General features: G+C 41.3%; 1 protein-coding gene across 1 annotated transcript in view; it reads right to left on the bottom strand.

Moving 5' to 3' along the window:
* Positions 1-13,385, bottom strand: part of FER1L6 (fer-1 like family member 6) — a 185,351-nt gene that overhangs the window by 71,004 nt on the left and 100,962 nt on the right. The window contains exons 13-17 of the mRNA XM_048837249.2: positions 11,160-11,268; positions 7,834-8,020; positions 4,051-4,171; positions 2,348-2,448; positions 1,609-1,699 (exon numbers count right to left, since the gene is read on the bottom strand). Coding sequence (XP_048693206.2) covers positions 1,609-1,699; positions 2,348-2,448; positions 4,051-4,171; positions 7,834-8,020; positions 11,160-11,268 — 609 coding nt within the window. The remainder of the gene's footprint in view (positions 1-1,608; positions 1,700-2,347; positions 2,449-4,050; positions 4,172-7,833; positions 8,021-11,159; positions 11,269-13,385) is intronic.

Below are 13,385 nucleotides of genomic sequence, written 5' to 3' on the forward strand. Positions count from 1 at the left end.
CATACACACGGTGAGTTCATGAAAAACTTATTTCAGACTATCCAGCTGGGCATGTAAGGGGAAATAGCTACCCAGGTTCACTATGAAATTTTTTTTTTTTCAAAATTTCAAAGCAGAGGGCAAATGAACTTTCAGGAAATGATTCCAGTTATACAAAATGTGCATTTTCTCCACTGTGTGTATGTGTGTTTATGCAGTGAAGGTCCCCAGAAATTTGTGTTTACTGCTCACAGCATAATAGGGCCCTGATCCTGATGGAGGGCTTTGATCAATACTGTACTGCAAACAATGGCATAAAAATAATACATACATTTACTGTGCAACCACAAGGTATAGTAGAAAATGCAGGCCTATTAGTAGGGTGACCAAATAGCAAGTGTAAAAAATCGGGACGGGGTCAGGGGTAATAGCCCCAAAATCAGGATTGTCCCTAAAAAATCGGGACATCTGGTCACCCTATCTATTAGGATATGTAAAGATCCCTCTGCATTATACTGCATTATAATGATATCTTATGATACTAACATGATCCTGCTCCTGAAAGATGGTGTTAATTTCACTGAGTTGCTAGTACTCATCAACCCTCTGGATCAGTCCCCCTATGTGTATATATTAAAAATGGATCCTCTGATACTGAGAAAAGATGGTCCACTGGGTAGGTTGGTAACTGAGGCCTCAGAAGACTTAGGGTCGATGCCCTGCTCTGCCACTGGCTTTTTTGTGTAACCTTGGGCAAGTCACTTAGTCCCTCTGTCTCAGCTTCTCAATGGATCGGTGCCTCAGTTCCCCATCTGTAATATGGGGGTAAGAGTATTTCCCTACCTCACAGGGTTGTTGCAAAGAGACATACATAAAGATTGTGTGGCAACTCAGATGCTACAGTACTGGGAGCCATACAGGAGAGCTAGAACACAGATGTATATACATATAATCTAGGGAGAGATGGAAAAATGTATGGATATTTAATTCTCTTTAGATGTTCTGTGCCAGAGTCTCATTTATAGTAAGAGCTTTTTATGCCACTCTGGCAGTGTAAAAGGGCCTTACTATGGATGCAAATGTGACAGAGTGTAAATGAGGCTTAGTGTAAATCAAAATCAAATTAGCAGTATTAACTTTGAAAAATCAAGAAACAAAAAATATTTTTAAATATACACACATTTATTTATGTCTATCTATAGCTCTTGCTATATGGAGATATATGTAAAAACAGCAAAAATATGATGGGCCTGATTCTTCTATCACTTAGGCCCAGATCCATCAAAGCAATCAGGCATGGGCTAAATCCGTGCTTTACAACTCGTGTAAATCAGGACTAACTCTACTGAACTGTCAGGAGTTGCACTACTGTAAAATCAGGAAAGGTACGAAGAACAAAGCTTTTTGCTGTAATTGCTTGCTTTAAAGTTCAACATGAAATATCTTAAAACCTTTTGCTTAGCGCAGTAGTCTTTTTTAAAAAAAAAGCTCTTGGATGTAATTTTCACATTCATTATGAAACACCCTGGCACCAAGAAACCAAATCCAAATTACTACACACACACTGCATCTGATTAAGATTAACTCATTATATATTGCTCTAGAGCTTAAAGAGGGAGCCTTTCATACCAGTTCTTGCCTGCACATCATAAGTCTTTTTTTGTCCAAAGCAGTCTGGTTCATCCCTTGGGGCTTCTTTTCGGCATGAGCAATGAAGGCTCTGAGATCAGGGAATAGTAATACAGAAGCATTTGTTATGAGAGAGATTACCTTATTATGATGGCTGATAAAATAGACTGCAAGTGAATTATTATCTGGCACAGTGCGTGAAGCAGAAGATGGTGATGCTGGAATTGCCAGACTAATATAAATGTTGAAGGCACCACCTATATTGGAGAGAGTTAAGAAGTACATACAATCTGTACTGTAATGTTTAGATATAAATTAATTCACTCTTGGGCTTTGCCTCTGTTTTGGATCCAATCCTGTCCATCTTACTCAGGGCACAATGGGAGTTCTGCTTGTGCAAGGAGGCCCTCTGTATTCATTTTAATTTTGCATGATTTTTATAATATCTGTCTTGCACCTTATTGCTTCTCAATTATTCTCATAACTGTTTTATTTTTAGAGTCCAGAAAGCTTAAGATCAAATCCAGTAATTGACAAATGGAAAACAAGTCCTGGAAATTAAATAAAATTGCACAAAATAGGAGCCAGAGGCTGTAAAATTCTTTTACAGCAGACTACAAAGTACAGCAAATTAAGTTCATTGTATTTTTCATGCATCTTGCCAATTTATGGGTCCATAGCCTGGAAATTGCTACCAATGTATAAAGTAACTTTATGCTCCAATAATAAATTAGGTTACCTGCATTGACTGATAAAGGCATTTAGAATGGTGTTCATTTTCTCTTCTGACGCAGTCTCTGAAACCTTGATCAAATCTTTTACTTCCTCTAACCCATCTTCCTAAGAACAAGATGTGGGGGGGAAAAAAAACATTGTAGAAAGAAGAGCTGTCAGTGTAATAATTTGTACTCCGGTTATTGAGTCTAGCCAGTAAGAGGAAGACTTGTATCTTGAAAAGTCTGAGCTTTGACATACCGCTAAGCTTGGAGCATGCAAAGGAAGGACCACTCTGTTTGGGCCTTCCTACAGCCTTTCTATGCCTAAAGTATTGATTTAGGAGCCAGCTTCTTTACCTAATTTATAAATGTAAGTGAGTGGGGAGTATTCTTTAGTGGTTAGATTACAAGACTTGTGGCTTCCTGGATTCTATATATAGCTTTGCCATTAGCTAGGTGTTTGTCTTAGGCAAGTCATCTAGGTCATAATTGTTAAATTTTGGGTGCCTAAAATAACACACTTACGTTCATACATAAGGCCCAATGCGATGCCCAGTGGCATCAATAGGGATTGGATTGAGCCCTCAGGTGTTTAATTAAGTGGCTTGATTTTCAGAGATGACCTCCCTGACAGCTGTAGGTGCTTAGACACTCTGAAGAGAGGCATATGCTGACTGCCATGAGCTATCCCATTCAGGAGACAGGCTGTGCCACTGCACAAGGGTTAAAGCAAAAGGCAAAGTAATCTGCTGTGTTTCTAAGACCCTCTACTCCCAGTGCTGCACAGCTCCCTGCATGGGTTTCTTCTCTCCTGCTGTGCCTGCACAACCTGTGAGCTGGAATAACTCCCTTGCTTCAGCTGCAGTGGAAAGAGCCATCTACTCCCTTCATTTACCTGCAAGTAGGGAGGAGGGAATCTGTCTTTCATTGAGTCTCAGTGGGGGCCTGCTTATCAGATATGCTGGTGGAGCCCCCTGAATGAAGGACTGTGGGAAGGGTCCTTTTCCCTAATGTACTCTTATTGGAGATGTTTCTGGGATAAGTAGTGCTCTTCAGGTCATACAACCCCTCTTCATCTTCAGGGATAAGGTCGGTTTAGAGCTACGGACTGGGGGTGGGTGGGGGGTGCTTCAGAATATACCACCCCAGTCAATTAGCCAACCCAGAAGAAATCCTTTGCCCTCTACACACTCATTGTGATCTGGAATATCAGCCAGAATGGCTGTACTGTAGTGTGTGTGTGTGTGTATATATAGCAAAAGGATTGGGGGAGAGTCTGGGACTCATCCCTGGCAAGTGAGCAAGTTTAGGCTGCTGCATAATGCCAAGACTGGCTTTACATAACTGCTTCCTCAGGGAGACAGGGTGAAGCTGCCTGTGGTAGCCCAAGAACGTGCTGGGGTCTCCACAGGCCAGGAGCTACATAGTCTTATTTGGACAAGATAGACACCAGAGTTGGTGGGGGAAAAAATTTTTTCCTATAGAAATTTAGACAAAAACAACAAAATATAGCTTTTGTCAAAATTTTCAGTGGAAAACAGAACACTTGAAATGCTTTTGGTCTTTGACTAAATTTTCAGTATTCTGAGGGGGCGGAAATTGAAAATTTGTGAGGAACAGACACTTTCCACAGAGGTTTTTATTTAGTCAAAAAACAAATTTTGCATCAAAAAAGGTTTTGACAGATTTTCCAACAAATCCTGACAATATGTAGCACCAGGCTTACCAGCAGATCTGCCATTTTCTCTAGGACATTGGACAAGTACAGTCGGAAGGTCTGATCTCCCCAATAGCTCTTTATATAGACACAGGGCTTCTTCTCATCATATGGCAAGTAGTGATAGTTCCTGTGAAAATACATTAAATGCTGTGAAAAGTCTGGAATCAGATGTAAATAACAGGCCAAATCCTTGGTTTCCAGGATTATATGGGTGTACTTCACTCTGTCAATGGACTGACCACCCATTGATACACCATTTTAATCTCTGAGTGAGAGTATAATAGGAGTGTTTGTGTAAGTAGTAATTGCACAACTGTTGGCTTAACTAATCATTTTTCTTTTTAATAAAGTTGGGTTGTATCATTCAGAGTGTCACCTAGTGGTTTGATACTAAATACATTTTCTGTAACCAACCTAGAGACTTGCCCCTGAAAACTAAGCTGGGCTTTTATTGCACCGTTATCTTTAACAACATCATATTAATTGGGAACATTTCAACATAATAAAGTCACAAGGCCACGCTATTGGGGGAAAAAGAAAAAATCCATCCACACTCATTCCCCCCCCCCCCCGAGAATTCAATGATGCAAACTCATTGAATTACTAACAGGAGTGAAGAAACAGATTGACAGAGCCAGAAGAGACCCATAAGTCACCTACTACAGGACAGGCCTAACAAAGTAACAGAACGCCACTGGCCATCACCTTCAGCCCCCAACTAAAAACTCTCCAGCACATCATCAAGGATCTACAACCTATCCTGAAGAACAACCCATCACTCTCACAGATCTTGGGAGACAGGCCAGACCTTGCTTACAGACAGCGCCCCCAACCTGAAGCAAATACTCACCAGCAACCACACAACAAAAACTCTAACCCAGGAACCTATCCTTGCAACAAAGCCCGTTGCCAACTGTGCCCACATATCTATTCAGGGGACACCATCATAGGGCCTAATCACATCAGCCATGCTATCAGAGGCTCGTTCACCTGCACATCTACCAATGTGATATATGCCATCATGTGCCAGCAATGCCCCTCTGCCATGTACATTGGCCAAACTGGACAGTCTCTACATAAAAGAATAAATGGACACAAATCCGACATCAAGAATTATAACATTCAAAAACCAGTCGGAGAACACTTCAATCTCTCTGGTCACTTGATTACAGACCTAAAAGTCGCAATATTACTACAAAAAAACTTCAAAAACAGACTCCAATGAGAGACTGCTGAATTGGAATTAATTTGCAAACTGGACACCATTAAATTAGGCTTGAATAAAGACTGGGAGTGGATCATAGAATCATAGAATATCAGGGTTGGAAGGGACCTCAGGAGGTCATCTAGTCCAACCCCCTGCTCAAAGCAGGACCAATCCCCAATTAAATCATCCCAGCCAGGGCTTTGTCAAGCTTGACCTTAAACTTCTAAGGAAGGAGATTCTACCACCTCCCTAGGTAACGCATTCCAGTGTTTCACCACCCTCCTAGTGAAAAAGTTTTTTTCCTAATATCCAACTTAAACCTCCCCCACTGCAACTTGAGACCATTACTCCTTGTCCTGTCCTCTGTGTAATTACACAAAGTAAAACTATTTCCCCATGTTTATTTCCCCCCCCACCCCTACTGTTCCTCACACATTCTTGTCAACTGCTGGAAATGGCCCATCTTGATTATCACTACAAAAGGTTTTTTCTCTTCTGCTGGTAATAGCTCACCTTAACTGATCACTCTCATTATAGTGTGTATGGTAACACCTATTGTTTCATGTTCTCTGTGTGTATATCTAGATCTTCCTACTGTATTTTCCACTGCATGCATCCGATGAAGTGGGTTTTAGCCCATGAAAGCTTATGCTCAAATAAATTTGTTAGTCTCTAAGGTGTCAGAAGTACTCCTTTTCTTCTTACAGATACAGACTAACATGGCTGCTACTCTGAAACCTGTCACTGAATTACGATTCCCAGAACTTCTTGACACTTTCAAGGGTTGGTGGTGTTTTTGTATTTGCAGAGGGGACGATTTGGCCCTATTGTGATAGAAAACACTGTACTCTTAAAAGAATGAGACTTGACATCCTACCATTAATCTCGCTATGAGGAACCGAACAGTCATTTTTTCATGGTTAGTTTGTCCTTGTTATACATAAACATGAAAAATCCTGGCAATTTACTGGTGTCTGTTTGCACGGGTGGGAGGGGCTGCATGTAACTGGTTGGCAAAGCCATTTTCTATACTTTTGTTAATCTGCTAGCAGTGTGAAATGCCAAATGGGATTTTTTTGTTTCTGTTTTTACTGTTAATTTATGGGCTTTAGCACAATATTTATTTGACAAGTTGAATGTCCTACTGAAGGACTGATTAATATTAGGAATATCCTTTCAGTGACAGTGAATACAATTACCAATGACATTCCTGCTGTCTGATGGCCCGAGCAGGTCAAGTGGCTACAGACACCATAAGAAGAGAAAAATAAAAAAAACAAAACAATTTATATCTACACAGATTTGAGGGAAATGGATCCTTAATGAGAGAGAGCTTTATAAATATCTGAGCAAGCTAAATATGGAATTGCAGGTTTCAAGAGTGTTTCATTCTTTTACTGCAGCTGTTTAAACCTGAATTCCTGTCAGGGGAAAAACTAAAAATCCTGCAATCTGCTTTATAGGATAATAACCTAGCAGGAGCTCATTCTGTAGCCCTATTATGAGACAAGAGGGGCAACTATATTCTTGACAGCAATGATTTTCATCTCTGTAGTGCCAAAAAAAAAAAGAAAACGAGAAAAAAGAAAAAGCAAAAAAAGCCTTACAAAGTCTTTCATTCTTCCTTAATTTCATTGACCATTATTTAATTTAATTGCATGATTTACTGTCAGGAAGGATCCGGTCCAAACACTTCTGAACTTTGTGCAGGTTCAGAAACCAAAACAGAGATCCAGATCCAAAATTCTGAGATGGTCCCTGTGTTTAACTCCTGCTGGCAGTGCCTTGAAGCCTACAGGAAGAGGTACTGTCAAGTTTTGGACCTCCTGTATTCTAGAACTTCCTCTGCTTGGCACTCAGTAATGTCAGGAATAGTTCTATCTACTACTGTGTTTTATTGATACCTTTGACATGAAATGAAATGTGTGAGTGTGAGAGAGAAAAAATCACCCCTGTACTTTAACAAGTCCATCTGCAAACTTCTTTTTGTATTTGCTCCATCAACTCTCCATCTTCTCCATGGTCGGTTCTTCTGTTTCCCCCCCACCTGTGCTGCTATTTGTTATTTCACTCTTATTTTCCAAATCTTGAAATGTTTTGGAAATTAATCTGATTATCTACAAAATAAGGAACAGATTCTGATACCCTTGTTCACTTGAATACTACCTACTCTTCATGTAGTCTCTCTGATTTCAGCGGAGCTACTTACAGAGTAAGTGACTAATCACTGTCATTAAGGGTATTGGACTCTGGACCTAAATTTGTACTGAACAGACTTGAAAAAGCTACTCTCCCTTCTCTGACTCTATTATGTGGCACTGTAATATAGTCTTGTTAAAGGCACCAAAAGTTCTAAGGCCAACCCTCATTTGAGCCAAGATTCTACACTGGTGAACCCAGCACAGATCCATTTGACTTGCATAGGGCTTTCCTGATTTACACTGGCCAATTATGTTTTAGCATGTTCTACAACAGGCTGTTCAATGCTGCTAGCAATTGTTAAATCAAAAACCTACATCCTAGTGTTACAGGGCAAAAGCCAGAAAACTATACATTAATGTCATGAAGTTCAAACATTCTACCGGTTTCCGTCTGTGAGGAGTGGCTTCTCAGGGTGGGTGGTGGATATCATTGGTATTCCAATGTCATGTGATGCTTCACCCTCCCCTTCATGCAGCAATGGGGCACTTTCTTCCTCTTCTCCCTCATGTCCCTTCTTTTTACCACCAGCTTCCGGTGACACTCCATCAATAACATTTCCAAAGTTACCTAGAGATACAAAACAAGGTTGTAAGGGCAGGGAATGGAGTCAGGCTACATAGGAGATAGGGTGATAAACCTGAGTGAACTGTAGTTCTTTGCTTTATTGTTAAGGCACTCCAAAATGGCATTTGCCTATTTTAAAAAAGTGATATAGGAATGTAGATATTTTCAATTGTTCCGCTCCTTGAGGGCAGCTCCCATTTCCTTCTTTCCTACTCTTGTGCAGGAGCTGCCCCTAGCAGAGATACTAGGCTATCTCCTGCTCCTTGTTTCTAGCTCTCTTTACAGCGTTACAGGGGCTTTTCTTTGTAGTGAAGAGCCCTGACAGCTGTAGAAAGAGCTGCAATCACCAAGTGACCTGCCAGGTCTCTACTGACCAGCTCTCTGAATAATCTGTTCCCAATAGTCCCTAGTCTACAGTTTGAGAATCACTGGTTTAACCACTGTATGATGGTATAGAGGTCACATTCATGGTAAATAGGCCCAATGGCCTGTGATGGGCTATTAGATGGGGTGAGATCCGAGTTACCCAGGAAAGAATTTTCTGTAGTATCTGGCTGATGAATCTTGCCCATATGCTCAGGGTTTAGCTGATTGCCATATTTGGGGTCAGGAAGAAATTTTCCTCCAGGGCAGATTGGAAGAGGCCCTGGAGGTTTTTCGCCTTCCTCTGTAGCATGGGGCACAGGTCACTTGCTGGAGGATTTTCTGCTCCTTGAAGTCTTTAAACTACGATTTGAGGACTTCAATAGCACAGATATAGGTGTGAGGTTTTTTTGTAGGAGTGGTGGGTGAAATTCTGTGGCCTGCGTTGTGCAGGAGGTCAGACTAGATCATAATGGTCCCTTCTGACCTAAATATCTATGAATCTAGGAGCTGGATTGTCCTCTTGCAATGGTTTTACACTGGGGAGCTTTACAATGGTGTGAAACCTTAGTGCTCATAACAGACATAGTGTTGTCCAAGAGACTGTCAAATGGAAACATTAGGCTCTGACAAATTTGGGGATAGGAGGGAGCATGTCCTGATAATTTTCAGAGTAACAGCCGTGTTAGTCTGTATTCGCAAAAAGAAAAGGAGTACTTGTGGCACCTTAGAGACTAACCAATTTATTTGAGCATAAGCTTTCGTGAGCTACAGCTCACTTCATCGGATGCATACTGTGGAAAGTGTAGAAGATCTTATTATATACACACAAAGCATGAAAAATACCTCCTCCCACCCCACTCTCCTGCTGGTAATAGCTTATCTAAAGTGACCACTCTCCTTACAATGTGTATGATAATCAAGGAGTGCAGAGACTGGTGAATGTCTGGGATCCAGACAGTATGCATTTAGTTAAAAGCTCAGCAGAGTTTGTGATATTTTTACAGATTTCATTACAAAGTTAAAGGAGCCACAGGATTCTTTTGTAGAATTGCTGGAGCGAAGTACGAAGTGGACAAACCCTGTGTACAAAAAACCAAAGTGATTCCAACTGAACCTTTCTGCCCCCATCTCTTAGCTGACTATTCTGACAATGCCCTGTTTCTATTGGTTATGGCAGCAAGGGTTAGCCACGTTACCTGTCTAGGCTCCACCTCAGCAAGATTAATAAGGTGGTTACTTCCTTTAACTGGTAATACAGGACTGCTATATAAGGTATAGCAATGTGGTGCCTTTGAATGGGTGATGCTGCCCTCTAGTAGCTGGCCCACAGAGAGAATATGGAACCTACATTAGCTAACAGAATTCTAAACGGTGCCTGAATTTTTGGAGTGGCTAGTACAGAGCTGTAGCCCCAGCTCCCAGCGTGTGCATGAGATTTCAATGGTGACTGTATCTGTTTGCAACACATGGGTCCTAATTACAAAAGCTGTTCTCAGAAGTGTTAAAGTCTGTTTTCATTCAAGCTAATTTAGTATTGTATGGGTTCAGAAGGGGCCTTATTGACAGCAGTACTGTGGGGAACATGCACTCATGATGCACAAATTTCATTAGTATCATACCTATAGACATGTACCAGAGAGGGCAGTTCTCAGTGACATGAGGAGGGTATGTATTAAACGGGCTATTACAATTTTGATTAGAGATGGGCTTGAGGCTGAAACTGGGATCTGAATCTCAGATGCTACGATGTTCCGACCTAGATTTTGGTTCAGTCCAACGGCTATTAGCCACGTTTGGATCCCAGTTCCAAACACGCACAAAGCTGGAGGGTGCCAGAACCATTTTTCAGATCCAGACGCCACTGCCAATTTTAATTTCTAACGTGAACTGGTCTTTGGCCTTTATTGCACAAGTACACAAACGAGCTTGCTGTTAATTTTGGCTTATTTTCCCACTGAATGTCAGCATAAGTCAATATTACACATTGCTTTGTTTGCCTGTGAGGTCCCTCCCTGCACTTTCCTTCAGAAGGAACACCTATCCAGACACGTGAGCGAACATAAGGAAAATATGGGACTGTCACTGTGCACAGAGACCTCATTAGGGTGGTAAACCAAAAACAGATGCGCAAAGTCCTTCAGGTGAAATCAGGTTCAATCCAGGCTTTCGCCTGGAGCTGATCTTTCTGAGGTTTGGAAATGTTCAGCTAACATTTATAAAAAGATCTTTCATTTTCTCTTTATGCTGCACTTAGGGCAGTTCCTGGCCCCACCACCACAGCTGCAGAGGAGCCCTTGTGCAGCAGAACCAGTAGAGGGCAGGATATAGCCAGGCTTCTAAGAGGAGATGCACCTGTGGGTGTGGTGTGGGACTCAGCTCTGCACTGACCTCCTCTACACCAGCATGCAGGAAGGGCCAGGGTGTCAGTAGGGTTTGGCCAGATCCCCTGCAGCGAGGATCCATTAGAGCCACAGGAGCTGCAGGGGATCATGCCTCTCACAGAGATACCCAGGACACCGTCTACTATGCTAGATGGCACTAGATGAAAGGATTTGGACCTATGGAATCCAACTGCAACTGAAAACAACAAAGGCTTGGTCTTCCAGGTTGAGTGGAAGAAGGAAACACCAGGAAAATTGACACCCAGTGCCATGATGTTCAGAGATTAATTGAAATGTATAGGTATTTCTCTGCAGTCAGCCCCTTCAATGACATAGTCACCTTGATGCACTGAGAATTAACTCCTTCATTGGAGAAGCGTTTTACATATCCTTACCAACAGAAACCTCAAAGCTTATTGGTTTATCTCCAACTTTCCTGTCAATCATCGTGGCTTCAAAAAATGCCCCAAAGAGAAGGAATTCCTCAGAGTCCTCTTTGTGGATCTGTGGGGGGAAAATGACATTGAGGTTTTACCTTTTACTATTTTCTTAGCACACAGATCCAGTGCTTAATTTGTGTCAGGGCTTGCCAGGGCTGATCCCCCAGCACCTCTAGGCTTGAGAGTTCATAGCCCCGATGCCTCTGGGTTTTTCACATCAGTTATGAAAATAAAAAATTTGTTTGAGCCTCAGCATCTAATTGCTTGATCCCCGGCACCTTTCATTACAAATTTAAGCACTGCACAGAAGTCTCTATGAATGGTTTCAGCATGTTCACCTACCGTCATACAATCATTCAAATGATCTGTCTCTAAGAATTCCTGGGCACTATTTTTGTTTCAGTGCTACAGTGAAATTTCACTCTCTTGAAATAAGTCGTATTAAACTTCGTGTGGCAATATAACTTCCAAGCAATGATGTAGTAAACTACAGTATATAGCATTCTAATGAATTCCGACCCTAGAGTTTTCACATCTGTGCTGCCTCCTTGTGGCTCCTCAGAGTCACTTCATAAAATCATAGAAATGTAAGGCTGGAAAATGTAGGGCTGGAAAAAAGCCATCTAGTCCAGCCCCCTGTGCTGTAGCAGGACCAAGTAAACCTCCCAGACCATCCCTGGCAGGTGTTTGTCCAAGTTATTCTTAAACTTCCAGTGAGGGGGATTCCACAACTTCCCTTGGAAGCCTATTCCATTGCTTAACTTTATAGTTACAATTTTTTTCTCAGATCTAACCTAAATTACTCTTACTGCAGATTAAGCCCATTACTTCTAGTTCCTACTTTCTGTGGGCATGATAATAATTGATCATTGTCCTCTTTATAACAGCCCTCAACATATTTGAAGACTTATCAGGTTCTGCCTTTGTCTTCTTTTCCCAAGACTAAACATACCCAGTTTTTTTAACCTTTCCTCACAGGTCAGGTTTTCTAAACCTTTTATTAGTTTTATGGCTCTCCTCCGGTCTCTCTCCAATTTGTCTACATCTTTCCTAGATATGGTGCCCAGAATTGGACACAGTACTCCAGCTGAGACCTCACCAGTGCTGAGCAGAGCAGGACAATTACCTCCCTCATCTTACAACGTTCCTGATAGTGCACTCCAGAATGATATTAGCCTGGGAGATGCTGAGCATTCTCAAGTCAATGAGATGAGAAGATGCTGAGCACCTTTAAATCTCAGGAAGCACTCAGCACCTCACAGTATTAGAGTCCCAGTCCAAAGCCCATTGCAATCAACGGGAGTCTTGTCATTCAATTGGCTTTGGATCAGACCCCAGGTACACTGTTAGTTGTTCAAAGGCTGTAAGCACAGTGATGGTATGGATGGTTCTCTGACATTTTCTTTCACTGTGTGCATGCTGATTTACTGAGTGTAAATCCGAGCACAAGTTGGCCCAGTGAGTCTCCTAAAAGACAGCATAACGGGGCAATGAATAAAAGAAACCGTGTGTATTTTAATACTTGTTTGCCTGCCTTTCTCAAAGGAACAAGCCGCTCTTGGTATAGCCCAACATATATATGTCTTGAAATAAGTATGCACTGTACAGCTGGAGGGGATAGCTCTAAGCTGAAAGAAACATCAGCATGTCATAGTAAAACTACCAAAGACAATGCATTGCAGTTGAAGTTCAGTTTTGATTTCCCTGTTACATGATTTTTTAACATTACCATGAAGCGTATGGCAATGAGTGAAACCAGGACTCAAATCTGTGCCACACTCTTCTATTCCCATTTACAAAAAGTAATTAATTTTGAATGCTCTTTATGTTCTTGGTGTTGTGCTCAGTCAATAATGTCAGATTACGAGGCACGGTGATTTACCCTAATCTGCAGAGACCTCATAAAAATGTTGCAAATTTTATCACTTTTCAGTTTATTTGTAATCTCCAGCATTCTTGACTTTCCTTTTACATGTCTGTAACACAATGATTCTGTCTACAGCAGCAGGAAATATATCTGAATGTCAACAAGGAAAGAATATCAAACAGTATGGAGATATGTTATTGCATTTTATTCATTCTGAATTTGAGTCAGACACCAGTTGCTAACAATTATCTTGATTGTAATAAATCCTTATTGTTACTATTAATTGGCATTACAGTAGTGTCTATTCATCCACG

This window comes from Caretta caretta, chromosome 2, assembly GCF_965140235.1.
Source record: "Caretta caretta isolate rCarCar2 chromosome 2, rCarCar1.hap1, whole genome shotgun sequence".
Lineage (NCBI taxonomy): Eukaryota > Metazoa > Chordata > Testudines > Cheloniidae > Caretta > Caretta caretta.